Genomic DNA, 17,123 nt, shown 5'->3' on the forward strand with positions numbered 1-17,123 from the left:
TGATTCCTCAAATGTATAGCCATTTTTATTTCTTAATACTGACGATGTTTAGGCAGAGTAGGCTTCAAGCTATTCTCTATTACTAATGCGGAAGCATTACTAGGCTCATTACGCGAAAGCCCATCTGGCGTTGTTGTTGACACTGGATGCTAACGTTAAAAATGGCTGCAAGTATGAGGGCTCGAGAATAGAAGTAATTGAATAAAATTAATTTTTCGACTTTGAGGTTGAAACCCTGGCCCCTGCGCACCAGGCTGACACTACACGCATATGCCACGAAGTGTTATTGGTTCAAGCGTATTAAGAAGTAGACCTAGGGATGCGTTGTGGTGCGTATAACTTAGGCATGTGTATGGGATGCGTACTGGTGTTACAGTAATGATATTTGTCAAATATAATCCAGAAGCGAAGTGTCTGCGCCTACGCATTGATTGATGATCACAGGTATGGGCATTGTGCAGAAGCTCAGTGGGAAGCACTCGCGGCGAACAGGCAGCGCCACGAGTGGGCGCCGTAGGATTTTTGTAGCTGCCGGTGCGGCCTCCTGGGCAGGGCGCGCGCTTGAGAGGCGGCCGTGGGAATATAATGGGATCTGCGCAGAGAAATAGTAGCAATTTCAGTCAGCTGGGGGAATGTAGCGAAGCATAAACAATGCTGGAGCCACACGACACAAGACGGAGAGACAAGGACGAGTACTGGCTGCCTGTTGGGCGTTTATTTATAGGCTGGAAACACGAGAAACGGAAGACGACAGAGGTAGAAGTGCGCGCAGTTGGAAAAGGCCGAGAGACGTGGTACATCACGCAAAGCCAGTCTCGGTCGCTCCAAGCCGGACAGGCTAAGAAAGAAAAAAAAGGAAAGCTGGGGGAATCGAACTCCGGAGAAGGATAGAACGAGTATGGGAGAAGAATAGGAATGAGTAAAGCCTGAGCGGAAGAGGAGAAAAAAGCATGAAAAAAAAAATCAACAATGCGAGAAGCCTGAAAACTCAAGAACGATTGTAGAAGAACGGCTGATTGGGCGAGTTGGTGAACCATGATGGACAGTAATGTATATTGCGCAAAAAGACGAGACAAAGAGGAGAAGTGGACAACGACGGCGCAGAACTGACAAGAAATGAACTGTAGAAGAACGGCTGATTGGGCGAGTTGGTGAACCATGATGGACAGTAATGTATATTGCGCAAAAAGACGAGACAAAGAGGAGAAGTGGACAACGACGGCGCAGAACTGACAGTTCTGCGCCGTCGTTGTCCACTTCTCCTCTTTGTCTCGTCTTTTTGCGCAATATACATTACTGTCCATCAAGAACGATTACCGGGGCTTGACAATGCCGCAGGCACTTATATTACACAGAAGACTTTTAAAAAGCTTTAGCTGCCTTTCTGGTGGGGTGGTTGCCACTTTTCTCGAGGATAAAGGAAACGATGACAGATTCACACTGATCGCTTTGTCCACGCGGTCGCTGATCTATGGTTTCGATCGCGGTCGCGATCTACGGTTTCTAATACTCATGCATGCTTTTCTCTCTGACAGGCTTGTAGGGATTGTAGCATGACTACTTTTATCTTCCGTTGAAAGAACGCCCTGCCTCAAATCCTGATTTGATCGTGCTATTGTTTTTTGTAACGATACTTAATGCCTCTTCAACCGTACTTTCAATTCATTTGCCACAAAAATAAGTTATGGCAGGGGAAGGTAACAGGCGGCAGCCAGCCAGGATGGCGTGTAATGAATACAAGATCTGTTCAGAGCGTCCATGAATAAGTAAAAAGAAAAAGTAACATATGTTACTAGTCTCGATTGATCAGTATGGCATGAGAAACAGATCATCATTCGAGGTTCAACAGATCAGTAGACGACGAAATTTTATTAACACACCTAAAGGAATAAAGTGTATGGAATGGCAGACAGGAGTTTATGAATCACATCAACAGAGGAGGGCGATCAGAGAGCTGGTACTTTGACGTAAGATAGGGAAGTCTTGTTTTACACATTTTCGTTTGGTTTGAATAAAAAAAAAAGAAAAAAGAAAACCGAGGGAGAGCGGGCAAAAGGTGCATCGGCACCTGACAAAGGGCCACCCACCCCGAAAGAAAACTGTTTGCAGAAATAACCTAAATGAATTCTCATAAGGACATACAACATAAAATATGCGTAGAAATATACAATAGAAAACAAGTTATGTGACAGCATATCACTTGGAGACAAATTAGACAGGACGTAATATCACATTACTCCGAGAAAAAAAAAATAGCTTGTGTTCCGAAGGAATGCCAATTGACACCATGAAGATAGAGCAGATGACTATGAGTTGCTTAATTTCTTTTTCTTTTTTGACGAGTTGAGAAACACTGCATGCTAACGCTGGTGAAGGTAATGTGGCCTCTTTTGGGAAAAACGCTTCGCGGAAAATCTGGACGCGGCAAATGCGGGCATGACTGCCAGCTCACTGCTCGTTGACCGACAGTGATCTAAACTTAGCGTCGCTTCGTAAAGCTTTCTTGGGGATGTGAAAAAATAATTTATCAGGCCAGAGAAAATGTATGCAACGCAGCAAACCAGCGACTGCAACTTAGCAATTTATTTGTGGTGATAGAATGCCGCGAATGGAAAGAACAAACGGTGAATGCTACCCACGCACAGCAGATCCGCCGCGTCTCCGCGGCGCGGCCGGGCGCACTCACCACTACTAACCACTACCAAAATCTCCTTCCCGCCACGAGAGGCGCCCGCATCGCGGCGCGAGTTACTCCTGCACGGTGCCCGTGGACGCACTGAAGCCTTACGTGAAATAAAGAGTAATGAATCGTCGAATGCACTTCGACTGCGCCTTGCTACCAGGCCGTGCAAAGTCGAAAACTATGGCCCCTTTGTGGCGAGAAAGTCTGCATATAGCTGCTGTGGTGTGCAAGAAAGAAGAAGACACATTATAAGGAAGAACTTTAAGGAATTTATCAACAATTGAAGCGAAATAGCGGCAGCATAAAGAGTGATTATTTTGCATTTCTCTAACATTTGATGTTGGGAAAGGTTGAGGGTCGCCGGAGAAGGGTAGGCAGCGAACGCGATGGTTAGATGGCATCCTCGAGGCACTGCAGATGAAGTTATGGAATGTTTGGAAGATAGTGAGAGACCGGGAAGCGTGGCGTGACATGGTCCATAGGGTCACGAAGAGTCGGACACGACTGAACGACTGAACTGAACTGAAGTCTCAAGTGCCATTACCGAAATCTCACTGAGTGTATAAGCGATCTCTGGAGGAATGGTAAAGAACAAAAAGGGCATGCGCCTAATTGATGCACTGCGCATAATCCGTCTTTGCCATTTTATCATATATTTATCTGCTTTACCATTGCATAATTTGGAACATTTCTGTTTACGTTTGGTGGCGGGAGGGAAGAGGGAAGGGGGAGTGCGGAGTGGAATGAGATGTGAAACTGCATCGCTACTGCTACATTAGTTCTCACGCGTCAGGCGAGATACATTTTTTGACGCAGTTGTGGGGTGCGGTGCCCTGCAAGACATCGCTAACGGCAGAGTGTGGCATTCTGGAACGGTGTTTGGCTCGGTGGCCGCCTTCTCGTGCGACCGTGGTTTCAAGCTGGCTGGCGACAAGACACGCACATGCGGCGCCGACGGCCGGTGGACCGGAGAATCTCCGCACTGTGAAGGTGGGTGGGCGATCTCATCCTTTCACAAGCAGTCGAGGCTCCCATTCCTCTACTTTCCAGACCGTTGTAAATAGCCAAATTATGATATAATTTTTATGCATTATTATATTTTTGCGAGTTGAACATTAAACTCGAGTAAAGCCATGGTGCCTTATTTCTCATCCATGCTGCGTTCTCTGCCGCAGTCGTGGAGTGTGGGCGCCTGCAAGGCATCTCAAACGGCGTCGTGGTAGTTCAAGGAACTGTGTTCGACTCCAAGGCCGACTGCTCGTGCAACCCCGGTTTCAAGCTTGTCGGCCACAATAGCCGCACCTGCGACGCCGACGGCCGGTGGACCGGCAAGCGTCCGCACTGCGAAGGTCGGTGTGGCATGTTTATCCGTGCTGAATCACGAGACCTCTGTTCCCATTTCTGGCAGCATGTCTTTGGAGAAAGAAGTTAAATATATGTTCTTCTAAGGCATAGTACACGATACGTTCGACTTTACCCCACCCGCAGGGCGTGTTTACTGCACCTATATATGGTGGTCGATATTCTTCAGCCACAGCGTTGTAAGCATTAGTAATATTAAGAGTTTTTCTCGAAATGAGCTAAACCCATCCAAAACACTAGCGAAGAAAGAAAAACTCAAAAGTTCCTTATTCATATAACCCGTATAAATCGATCCGAGCAGTTGTATATGATATCCTTTATATGAAGTTATTTGCAACACGATACACGAAAGCATTGTGCAAATAATTATGCCAATATCAGCATGTGAACTCTGGATTTGGCTACTTTCGATCTGAAACTCGATTTTGACCCGGCGTTAACTGTTCCAGAAACTTAATTTCTACGGTGTTTATTTGAGCTTTGGATATAAAAATCATGCTTCAAGATAATGCTCCTCTATGAAGTGAGCAGGAAACAGTTCGAACGTTCAATGTGTGCAGTAAAGGGACAGTATCGATCTTTAAAATAACAAGCTAGTAAATGTGAATAAAAGGCTTCTGCCAGAAGCACTAACATGACAGTCTCCTTTTTGTAATGCCATTTCCGAAACGAAAAAGTAAACTTGATGAAATGTACGATATCATGAATTTATTCTTCGTCACGTTGGTCTAAATTATTCCAGAGTCCTCCTCTCTGGCTTCCGTTATGGTCTAAGCATCGCTGTGTGAGATTTAATTCTACAGCTTCCAGTTTGTATTATTAAATTTGCCTTAAGTAGCATGTGGTAGATGCAACCTAGGAAACAAAACGACAAACACTAGCCTTGTCATTTCCTGTGTGCGCCTGTTATTTTGCTAGCAATAAGGAATTTCGGAAGAAAATTTCAAGTCACCCCCTCCTGAACACTTTAAAATTTGATGTAGCAGATGTGCTTCCGTGGTTCCTTGGCGACGGCGCTTATGATCCCACCATTATTATCGCTTTTTGGTCGCATATCTTTCCCCGCACTCTTCATATTCTGCGAACTTGATCGTAAAACAGTTCTGGAGAAGGAAGAAATAAAACCAGCATCGCAACAGTCGAAGCTATGAGAATCAGGGTGACAAAGGAAACATTGAAGAGTGAGTTGTGGTAAACTTCATTCGCAGATCTATAAAATCTGCCTTAGTTTTTTTTTTATTTATCATAGGGGTTGCGCGCAGCTTTTCCAGGAATTAGAGAGCGACTTTTGCTGTTACGTTTTTGCAAAACAAATCAATTCATGGATTTGCTCTGCTATATTATATTATAGTTTCACTTGATTTCGGTGTTTTTGAATTTGGCCGAATTCTTAAAAAAATAAAAACTTTACATTGCCAGAAACAGAGGCTGCTAAAAAAAGATCGATGTTCTGAGCTACTAGGCCAAGCGGGCTATAGATTCTTCTATAAAAAGCTTTACTACGTGTAAGCGCGCGTACAACCCAGTCGGAAAAAACTACAGTAAATTTTCTGATGTTACGACAGAATTTCTGTGCGGTTTTTGACGGGAAACCTGTTGTGACAACAGAACATTCTGTCGTAACATCAGAAATTTCTGTAGTTACAACAGAAAAGTGCTACAGAACTACAAGCAACAGAAATATACTACAGGAAAACTACAGAACTACAGAAAAGTACTACACAACTACTGAAAAGTCTGACGGTTACGACAGAACTACAGGACATTTTGTCGTATGTTTGACACAGTTCTGTAGTTTTTTTCGACTGGGAAGCTTTCGCGACACACTATAGGTTTAATCAGAGCTAAACCAAGGCAATTGTTTTTTAAGAATTGCACAAAATATAGGAGGAACAGCGTGCATATCCATCCGTTAGCAATCAGTTCGACCGAATGTCACCTCTCTTGCCCCATCAGGCATGTTGTGCTTCGCCACTCTACGGCGCCACTGGCCGGTTCGACGGGGTACGTCGAAACTCTTTCGTGTATATTGCTTAAGCATTAAAAAGCTTGCCTCGCCGGCGTCAAGCGACGCTGAGAGATTTGGTCTCCGAGAAAGGGTTGTTTACAACTACTCTCTCACGAAAAAGAAGGTCACGATGGCGTTATATATTTTAACTGAGTTACAGAATACCAAAAATTTATGTTGTTGGTTCATATCTTCCATTTTTTCGTCATTTTAATCACACTTGCGACATTGCGCTCCATACAATTTCCTTTTTTGTTGTTGTTGTTGTTGTTATCAATAAAGTGGTTACGTGTTCAGATTCCAGCTTGCACGGGCCAGCGCACGCGTCCGTTTGCTTTTGGGTGGATTTGCGCAAGGGTGAGTTTGGTAGGTGGCCATGGGGGACCTTACACACAGTTCAGTTCAGTTCATTTCAGTCCAATTCAGTCATTCAGTCGTGTCCGACTCTTCGTGACCCTATGGACCATGTCACGCCACGCTTTCCGGTTTCTCACTATCTTCCTAACATCACATAACTTCATCTGCAGTGCCTCGAGGATGCCATCTAACCATCGCGTTCGCTGCCTACCCCTTCTCCGGCGACCCTCAACCTTTTCCAACATCAAATCTTTCTCCAGCGACTCCTCTCTTCTCATCAGATGACCAAAGTAGCTGAGTTTTAACTTTAGAATTTGACCCTCCAATGAGCAGTCAGGGTTTATGGTCGACAATATCGATTGATTTGACCTTCTGGCAGTCCAAGGAACTCTCAAGAGTCTTCGCCAGCACCACAATTCAAACGCGTCAATTCTTCGGCGGTCAGCCTTTTCACAGTCCAACTCTCGCATCCATACATCACAACTGGAAAGACCATAGCACGGGTTATACGGATCTTGGTTGGCAGACTAATGTCTCTGCTCTTTACTAGGCGGTCAAGGCTAACCATTGCTCTCTTTCCCAGAAGCAGGCGTCTCCTAATTTCATGGCTGTAGTCTCCTTCCGAGGTAATCTTGGAGCCCAAGAACAGCAAATCTGTCACAGCTTCCACATCTTGTCCATTGATGCTCCAGGACTTGATAGGGCAAGACGCCATGATCTTTGTTTTTTTAATGTTCAGTTTAAGCCCAAACTTCTCACTCTCTTCTTGTATGCGCATCAGAAGTCTCTTGAGTTCCACTTCACTTTCCGCAATTAAAGTGGTATCATCCGCCTATCTAAGGTTGTTGATACGTTTCCCAGCAATCTTCACTCCAGCTGAAGACTCGTCCAGACCGGCCTTCCTCATGATGCACTCTGCATATAGGTTAAATAGGCAGGGCGACAGTATGCAGCCTTGCCTCACTCCTTTCTCGATCGGAAACCAATCAGTAAGACCATGCCCAGTTCTGACTGTGGCCTCTTGCCCTTCATACAGGTTCCTGAGGAGACAGATGAGGTGAATTGGAACTCCCATCCCTTGGAGAGCTTGCCACAATCTGCTGTGATCTACGCAGTCAAACGCTTTCGCATAATCAATAAAGAAGAAGTAGATGGGTTTCTGGAACTATCTTGCTTTTTCCATGATCCAGCGAAAGTTGGCAATTTGGTCTCTAGTTCCTCTGCCCTTGCGAAACCCAGCTTGCACGTCCGGAAGCTCCCAATCCACATACTGCTGCAGCCTACCTTGGGGCATTTTCAACATCACCTTGCTAGCATGCGAAATAAGCGCGATCGTGCGGTAGTTGGAACAATCTTTGGCACTGCCTTTCTTTGGAATGGGGATGTAAACTGACCTCCTCCAATCCTGTGGCCACTGCAGGGTTGTCCAAATCTTCTAACATAATGTATGCAGAATGTTAACAGCGTCATGGTTGAGGTTTTGAAGCAACTCAGCTGGAATGCCATCAATTCCGCTAGCTTTGTTCTTAACAAGGCTGGCTAAGGCCCATTCAACTTCACTCTTCAGGATGCCCGGCTCGAGATCAGTAATTGCAACCGTCTTATGTTGGGTTTGCACATTCGGGTCCTTCTTTAACAGATCTTCTGTGTATTCCTGCCACCCCTTCTTTATCTCTGAGGCTTCAGTGAGGTCCTTGCCTCGTTTGTCCTTTATCACGCCCAGCTTAGCACAGAAGCTTCCTTTGATATCTTTGATTTTCTTATACAGAGCTCTTGTGTTCCTTAATTGGCTGTTGTCCTCAACTGCTTGGCACTGTATGTTCAGGTAGGCATTCTTATCTCTCCTTGCTATTTTCTGAAAATCCGCATTGAGAACCTTGTATCTTTCTCTTTCCCCCATAACTTTTGCCATCCTCCTTTGCTCAGCTATTTGCAAAGCCTCTTGAGATAACCAGTTTGCTTTCTTGCATTTCTTTTGCTTTGGAACTACCTTAGTAGCAACTTCTTGTATTATATCACGAACATCAGTCCACATCTCTTCGGGCTCTGTCTTCTAGATCTAATTCTTGAAATCGATTCCTAACTTCCACAGCATATTCTAATGGAATTTGATCCAGATCATACCTGAAAGGGCTTCTAGTTTTCTGCGTTTTCCTCAATCGAAGCTTAATTTTGGCAACAAGAAGCTGATGATCGGTGCCACAATCGGCCCCAGGCCTTGTTTTTACTGCTATTATCGCGCTTCTCCATCTCTGCCGGCAAAGAATATAATCGATCTGATTCCTGTACAGACGGTCCGGTGAAGTTCATGTGTACAGGCGCCTCTTGCGCTGTTGAAAATGAGTATTCGCTATGGTCAGGTTGTTTTCTTGACAAAACTCTACTAGCCTCTGCCCAGCTTCATTTGGCTCGCCAAGACCGAACTTGCCTATAATTCCGGATATTTCTTCACTCCCGACCTTAGCATTCCAGTCTCCTATGAGAAAAACGACGTCTGATGATGGGGTGCGGTCTAAAAGGCATTGTAGGTCCGCATAAAATCTCTCAACGTCAGCTTCTTCAGCAGTAGTGGTCGGTGCATAGACTTGGATAACTGTTATGTTGAAAGGGTGACCTTGGATCCGAAGTGAAATCATTCGGGATCGTTTTTGGGGTTGTACCCTAGCACTGTTTTGCCCATTCTTTTGTTTACTATGAGAGAGACCCCATTCCTTCTCTTGGATTCGTGCCCTTCAATAAAAGACATAATGGTCGCCGGAGTTAAATTCTCCCATTCCGGACCACTTGAGCTCGCTGATACCCAAGATATCAACGTTCAATCTGTCCATTTCTCGCTTGACGACATCCAGTTTACCTTGCGTCATAGATCTTTATTTCCATGTTGCTATGTGATATATGTCCTTGCAACATCGGACTTTCCGGTCGCTTCCCGACACATCCACAACTGAGCGTCCTTTTGGCTTTAGCCCAGCCGCTTCATTCGTCCTGGAGCTACTAGGAATTGCCCTTTGTTCATCCCCAGTAACATGTGGGACGCCTTCCAACCTGGGGGGCTCATCTTCCGACGCCATATCATTAATGGTATTGTGACTGGCCATAGGGTTTTCTTGGCAGGAAATACTGAAGTGGGTTGCCATTACCTTCTCCAGTGAATCACATTTTGTCAGAACTCTCTGCCGTGACATGTCTATCTTGGGTGGCCCTACACAGCAGAGCTCACGACTTCATCGAGTTTCGCAAGCCCCTCCGCCACGACAAGGCAGTGATCCATGAAGGGGTACACACAGTTACATCTTTTTAAATCCTCAAAATTTGGTAATACAACTGCTTTAAGAACTATAGTGTAAACAGATATATTTATCCAGTATTTTTCATGTTCAGGCCTTACCACATCGTATTAGAAAAGCACAGATAGCTTAAATAACAGGCCACACGACTGTGGTTGAAAGGTTTCCTCTAAAAGCACTCGTTCCTATAGAAAACAGAAATGGGCTTAGAACAGAATTCAAAACTTTCGAGGATAACCGAAGATTGGGTAAGTGTAAGCATATAATATTCTAATTATCGGGTCCACATTCGGTGCGCAGAAATTTTGTGCCCGGGAGAGAAGCTTGTGCAGTTCTACGAGAGAGGAGGCATCGTGATGGTGAACGAGGAACCTGTCTTCGGGCCCCAACGCAATGGCACAATGGTGCGTTACACTTGCCCTCCGAACACTGACCTGATCGGCTCCAACATTAGCATCTGCCAAGAAAATGGAGTCTGGCTCTTCGAGGCCCCGACCTGCAAACGTAAGTAGAGCATGTAATAGCGGTTTAGCCTTTAGTAGACTACCTGTGTAAGCGTGGGTAGTATAACGCTTTCTGAAATGCGCATTACATAATCTGTGTTAGTACTGAAAAAAATTGGCATTGATGTCTGAGAAGAATTTCTGTATTTCACACTTTGTGTAATGCCATAATTGTTATTTTTTTCTTCTCAATTATTTCATTTCTTGGATTCCGAAAAGACAGCTATACGTATACCTAGGCGAACTCTTGGATCATGGAGATTCCCTCTGGTACCCACTATGATGCGATGGCAAGAGACCCACCCGTGGCGGTCATTGATCGCAGTTTTTAAATTTTGCCGCTTTAGAACTTGGGATTAAAAAGATTCTTGGTCGAATATTGCAGCGCTTTCTTCGAATGCGCTGCCTTAGATTACAGCCGCTTAACGCCAACGCGGTAGAGTGTAATCAACAGGTTAATCGGAAAAATCGGCTAAAGGTGTAGTGTAATAGCGGCTAAAACCATGGAGAAAGAAATTACGACTTACCGCAAAAGTCCGCACTGTCTGCATTAGCATGGTTGAATGTCGAGAATATTTTGATCGCTTCCAGCTGATTTCCTTCGGGTAACCATCGTGGTTGTGTGGGTGCGCCATAACCCGGCGCTGCTTATTCATAAAATTTTAAATCATAAACTGAATGGGGGAGGGGGGTCAACGGTTGAATGAGTAATAGTGGTGATGGCGCGCACGTTATACTGATTTGTCATTTCGTGCCAACATTTCATTGGCATCCTCTGGGCACTGCTGCATGTGCTGTATCCGGTCGTGATGAATACTTGATTGATGGCAGCATTGTACTCGCATGTCCCCGTTCTTTTCTTCGTCGTTCTCGGTGTTGCAAAACATTGTTTTTTCTTAATTCTTGCGGTGCTTAAGCGCACTAGGCTTAGCTATTCTCCATTAATAATGCAAAAGCATTACTAGGCCCATTACGCGAAAGTCCATCTGGCGCTGTTGTTGACACTCGATGCTAACCATAATAATGGCTGCAAATGGAATGGCTCGAAAATAGAAGCAATATAATAAAATAAATTTGTCGGCTTTTATTTTGGAACCCTGGCCCTCTGCGCACCAGACGCGCACGATACGGATAGGCCACGAAGGGTAATTGGTTCAAGCGTGTTATAAGAAGGGGACCTAGGGACGCGTTATGGTGCGTATATCTTTGGCCTGTGTATGGGAAAGAAGAATAAGGTTGGGATGGAGCGCATTTGGCAAGCACTCGCAGATTATAACTAGCAGCTTACCGGTATCGCACAAGAGGAAAGTATACAACAGTTGCATCTTGCCTGTACTCACCTATGGGGCTGAAACGTGGAGGCTAACCAAGATAGTTCTACTTAAGTTGAGGACAACCCAGAGGGCTATGGAACGAAAAATGGTAGGGGTAACATTAGGAGATAGAAAGCGTGCAGAGTGGGTCAGAGAAATAACTCAAGTTACCGACATTCTAGTAGAAATTAAGAAGAAAAAATGGACATGGGCAGGACATGTAGTGCGAAGAGAGGATAACCGATGGTCGCTGAGGGTAACAAACTGGATTCCAAGGGAAGGAAAGCGTAGCAGAGGGCGGCAGAAAGTTAGGTGGGCGGATGAGATTAAGAAGTTCGCAGGGGTCAAGTGGATGCATGCTAGCACAGAACCGGGTAAAGTGGAGAAATATGGGAGAGGCCTTCGCGCTGCAGTGGGTATAATCAGGCTGCTGCTGCTGCTGATGCTGATGGGATGCGTACGGATGTTACAGCAGTAATATTTGTCAAATATAACCCAGAAGCGAAGTGTCCGCGCCTACGCATTGATTGATGACAACAGGCATGGAAGCACTGCGTGAAATAAAGAGAGGTGAAGCCTCGAATGCACTTAGACTAGGCCTTACTACCAAGCCGTGCAGTGTCGGAATCTTCAATTGGTCGCTTTGAGGCTACACGGTCCGCATATCGCAAGTGCGATCTGCAACAAACACAGACACATTATATGGAAGAAGTTTAATAAAATTATAAACAATTACAGCGTAATAGCGGCTCCATAAAAAGCGATACTTCTGCATTTCCACAGGTAAGTCTCAAGTGTCTCTACCGATTTTTTTTTTTTAGTGTAAGCGATCGTCAGCGAAACTCTTTATAAGAAGATTATGTAATTAAATGATGCACTGCGCATAATTCGTCTTGGCCATTTTATCTGAATTACCATTGCATATTTTGTTATATTTCTCTTTACTTTTGATGGCGGGAGGGAATGGGGGAGGGATAGGATGGAGTCGAGTGAGATGTGAAACTGTATCACCCCGGCTACTTTAGTTCTCAAGCGTCAGGCAAGCTACTTTCTTTGACGCAGTTGTGGGGTGCGCTGCCCTTCAAGACATCGCTAACGGCAGAGTGTGGCATTCCGGAACGGTGTTTGGCTCGGTGGCCGCCTTCTCGTGCGACCGCGGTTTCAAGCTGGCTGGCGACAAGACACGCACATGCGGCACCGACGGCCAGTGGACCGGAGAGTCTCCGCATTGTGAAGGTGGGTGGGCGATCTCATCCTTGCATAAGCAGGCGAGGCTACCTTTCCTCGACTAGCCAGACCGTTGTAAATAGCCAAATTATCAGTAAAATTACATGTCTCACGGTAAATAACGCAATCGTAAGCAAAAAAGGCTACTTCTAAACGTGCGATTTGGGCAAGACCAAATATATATATATATATATATTTATAAGGCCTTGCAGAACATTGAAGGGGAAGAGGCCCATTACGGTATGCGAATAATAGGCGACATTCGGCGTGGCCAATAAAGCAGGCGTAGAAGATTGTTTTCTTTTTTTTTTTTAATTTGAGATTTTGACCTGATTTAGAACTGTAATCATTTTTGGGGAGGAAGATAACTAAATACAAAGTACAAGGGCCTTCAGCGCAGTGTTGTAAGTTGTCTTATCTGTATCTGCTGCAACCTAAAGAAATGGCGGAAATAAACAGAAACCGCGTAACTTTTCAGCAAGACTTACAACGTCGGAAGCGGCTTCTAGCCGCTCCCATGCACGCTTCACGCAGCCTAGAAGCCGCTATGTAGAAAACAAACTAAGTAAGCGGTGTTATGAAGCTATGCAGCATGCGGCAACTGTGAGGGCACAAAACAAAATGAACACCTTTGCAGCGAAGCAAATTGACGTTAGAGGTTGTTATCACCATTGCTTTGTCCACGTCGAAACTCTGCACGATGGTATTATTTCATTTAAATCGGGTTTCTCTTCAATCCACACCGCTTTTTCTTTCCAGATGTCATGGCATGATTGCCCCCTTTCCGCGGCTTCTCCAACCGATGCTATGTGTGAAAGATAGGGAACTGGATAGGAGATATGGCATCAGTGGCGTCTAAGCGTTTTCGAAGATCGCTGCTTTGAAACAGATGCACGGCAGCGTGAATGGCGTAACCTAAAGGCAAAGTACAGCCTTTGTCAGAAGTGTAGAGTCCGGGGGGTCTGCTTTTGAGCCGTGTAGCGGCGCTGATTTAGCGTTAGTGGAGGCCCTTTCCATTGGAGAGGGTAGAAAAAAAAATCTTCTTACCATCAAGAGATTCTGAACACTGGGAATGCATTACAAGCCCGCACGAAGTGCATCAGAAGCAGACCCCCTGGGCTCTAGACTTTTGACAATGACTGTACCCTTTCATTTAGCGGTATCGCTGCAATCACTTAGCAGAAACTACGATGATTAGGAGGCAGTTTCTACACAGTTCTATGGGCATATTGCATGCCTGCACTTGCCCATATATAAGAAAGAGCCTTTCATGAGGTACATCACTATTTCTGCACTTAAGAAGGGGACCTGTTCACTAACATGCGGCGGCATCGACGAAGAAAGTAGTTTTTCAGAGATGCAGTTCACAGGTTACCATGCATGTAGCTGTCCTTTATAGTATGAGGGAAGAAAGCGAAGTCATTGTCCTGCTCTATTTACCAGTGGACGCATTGCGATCGCCGTTCTGTTATTTGATGAAGGAGGCACTTGCCTTCTGAAGGGAGCATAGTAAATACCTCCTGAAGAAAGTTTTGCCGCGTTCGAAAGTGTGCCAATGCTTCAAGTTTACAATGTTCGCTTTTAAATACATGCATTTCTTCAATTGTCTTTAAGGTAAGCTTTGACGTTATCCACGTGAGGTACCCATCCGCCCATGGACGGATATGATTTCTCAGACACGTGAGAGGGAAGATACAGAGGTATATAAAGGTTTTCCTACATTAAAACGCACAATATGCATATATCTTGTTGCGCCCCAAAACTTATCCGGTTTTCCAAGCGTAACTAGGGTACCCTGACCTCTGTACATGCTATCGTGGGTCTTTTTCACCACATCCAGGATAGGAAAGCAAAGGCTAAGATTACCTACGCGCAAGATATCCTCGCAGCACACGATGGGAAGCGACCACAGTACCGCCGTTCCAACAAAGGGCCATTCCTGCAGTGGGCGTATCGACCTGATAACGTACCGAAGAGATCGCACATCTTTTTAACTGAAAAGATAAAAAAATCCGTGTCTGGATGGAATGAACGATACCACAATGAGCACAAAGGATTTTAGCCCATTTCTGCATATATCGCTGGGACTGCTATTCTTTCCCACATTTTGAGAAGGTTTGAGCTCCTGTTAAAAGCAAGAGTATAAGTAAAGAAATATTTATTTACATATTCATACCTCAAATGCCCTTGTGTAGGGGTTTTATATGAGCAGTGGGCGCCTGCCCTAAAGGACGTTTTTGTAAGCAGGCTTTAAATTGATCGAACTGCAATAGTGTACAATTTCTTCAGGCAGATCATTCCAGTCCTTTGCTATAATTGAAGAAAAAAACGAATGAAGATGCGATGGTGTTCGCGCATGCGGAAGGTATACCGACTTGGAGTGACCGGTGCGGGATGACTGAAGGTGGGTTGATATGACGCTCGTTGTCAGCATGGGGAACGTGGTAAATCCTATGTGAAAGAGTGAGCCTATCTATTCTATGTCTTGTTTCTAGTTAATGAAGGTTTGTATTAGATGAGCTAACTAGCTTCGTCCCTACCCATTCTATATTTCTTTTATTTTTATATACTGTCAACCCCAGTGGGGCTATTACAGAAGTGGACATGAACTGCATGACATTGACATAATTGCTGATGTGGCAGATTCAATATGAAAAACCTCCATTTTAATGGTATAGTAAATAAAGATGTGCACCGACAGCTCAGTACGTGCATAAAAAGCTAGGTTATCTGGCAAGAACGAATGTGCGTGTGTTTCATTTCCCTCTCATGTCCTGCGAAAATTTGGTTTGCTTTTCAAATGCGTTCTATCTCAATGCAATGTAAATTCTTATTTGATAGTACCATCGCCTTCATGTCCCTTTTTCCCCTCCTCCCTTCTTTCGCTTGTCTGCACCAAACATTTCATTTTCATTTTTATTTCTTTACAGACCCCCTTTTTGGGGGTATTAGATAAGGGGGTTCTTAAGATATTTTTAATCCAAACTATCGTTTCAGCTTTAAGACGATCATACCCAATTCAAAGGCACCCTGCAACGGTTACTGTGGTCATACCTTAATGCATGAAATCCATATAGGTGGTTTTTGTGCGTATTCCAGTCGAATTTAAAATCTCAGCGTGGAGTTGACAACTTATAAAAAGTTTTCAAATAGGGCTTTTCGACCACCCGTAACCGGCGACCCCTCCTCCTACATCCACTTCCTGATGACGTCAACTGGGCGTTTTGATGGCGCCCACTCAAGGGACACTCCCAAGTGACGCGGGCTGGACGGGGCGGGCTGGCGTGCCGCCGCGACTTGATTTCTTCATTCTTCCTTGCGTGCCGGCGTGCGCTGAGTCGAGGGCGGAGGGGAGTAGCGCTATTCTCAGTCGCCGACATGTTCGGTTTTATGAACCGAAGTTAAATATTCTTGCATTGCAGAGAGGACTGATGAATCAATTCCTATTGCTCGTTTGCGTTTTCTCCTTTTAGCAAATAGCTTTTCATGGTATCTTTAATGATAGCCGCTGGCCAGATAATAAATTTGTTAAGATATATTTGAGGTTGGCTTCTGCAAATTTTAGCGAGCACAACTTTAATCAAGCTCTGTCATCTTTATTACTTTAGTCCGAAGACAAAACAGGGATGGGGCAGACTGTCTAGGCGCCGAAACAAACCCTCTTGACAGGGAATAATGGCCCATATGACGCCGCTGGTGGTCGCACATATCGAGCTTCCCAGCCAGGAACAGAGCTGGAACAAGTATAATTGATTATTTATGACGACCTTCTCCAAAACTTCCGATTACTGAGCCGAGTTTACTCATAAGCGCCAAAACACAAAAATGTACAAACCGCACTCCAGATTGCAAACCACCGCATTCTATTACCAATGCTTATATTCTTAGTTTCGGGATGTTAGGCCCTACAAACTAAGCCAAGCTTAGCAAGATGTTCCCTCAAGGTGTCAGTATCATCAGGAGAGAGCAGACCTGAAACATATTATAGGGGTTATGCTAACACAATCCTAACATGCAAACTTTCGTATGCTTGATGTCTAAGCAGAAAGAGGGAGGACATGTTGGTTAGCTCTAACCATTACCGCTAGAGAGGGCTGGTGTTGAATGTCTTAAAAGCAGTGGAGCCTAACGGCGTCTTGTAAAAGAGACGCTACCCTTCCTTTAAGAAATGCTGTATTCATTCATTTTCACGATTTTGAGAACTGCAGGTGGGACCTGAAACCATTTTTGTTGTATTTTTCCGCGAACAAAATGAGGTGAAATGCATAAGGAAATTGCGCACATTCTTAGACAATGTATACTGCACATTATACGTCGCTGCATCTCTGCGCAGGCCTGAGCATGATGTCGTTTTTTATGCATTTTATTACTTTTTTTTTTAGT

The 17,123-nt window shown here is 44.7% G+C and overlaps 1 protein-coding gene across 2 annotated transcripts in view; it reads left to right on the plus strand.

The window, feature by feature from the left end:
- The window catches only part of LOC146202793 (sushi, von Willebrand factor type A, EGF and pentraxin domain-containing protein 1-like), a 136,376-nt gene that overhangs the window by 90,121 nt on the left and 29,132 nt on the right, over nucleotides 1-17,123 (plus strand). For both annotated transcript variants that reach the window (XM_084588340.1, XM_084588339.1), the window contains exons 6-9: nucleotides 3,500-3,673; nucleotides 3,859-4,032; nucleotides 9,998-10,201; nucleotides 12,576-12,749. In XM_084588340.1, the coding sequence (XP_084444466.1) occupies nucleotides 3,500-3,673; nucleotides 3,859-4,032; nucleotides 9,998-10,201; nucleotides 12,576-12,749 (726 nt within the window). The remainder of the gene's footprint in view (nucleotides 1-3,499; nucleotides 3,674-3,858; nucleotides 4,033-9,997; nucleotides 10,202-12,575; nucleotides 12,750-17,123) is intronic.

Source organism: Amblyomma maculatum, chromosome 1, assembly GCF_055883805.1.
Source record: "Amblyomma maculatum isolate TAMU_Amacu chromosome 1, ASM5588380v1, whole genome shotgun sequence".
Lineage (NCBI taxonomy): Eukaryota > Metazoa > Arthropoda > Arachnida > Ixodida > Ixodidae > Amblyomma > Amblyomma maculatum.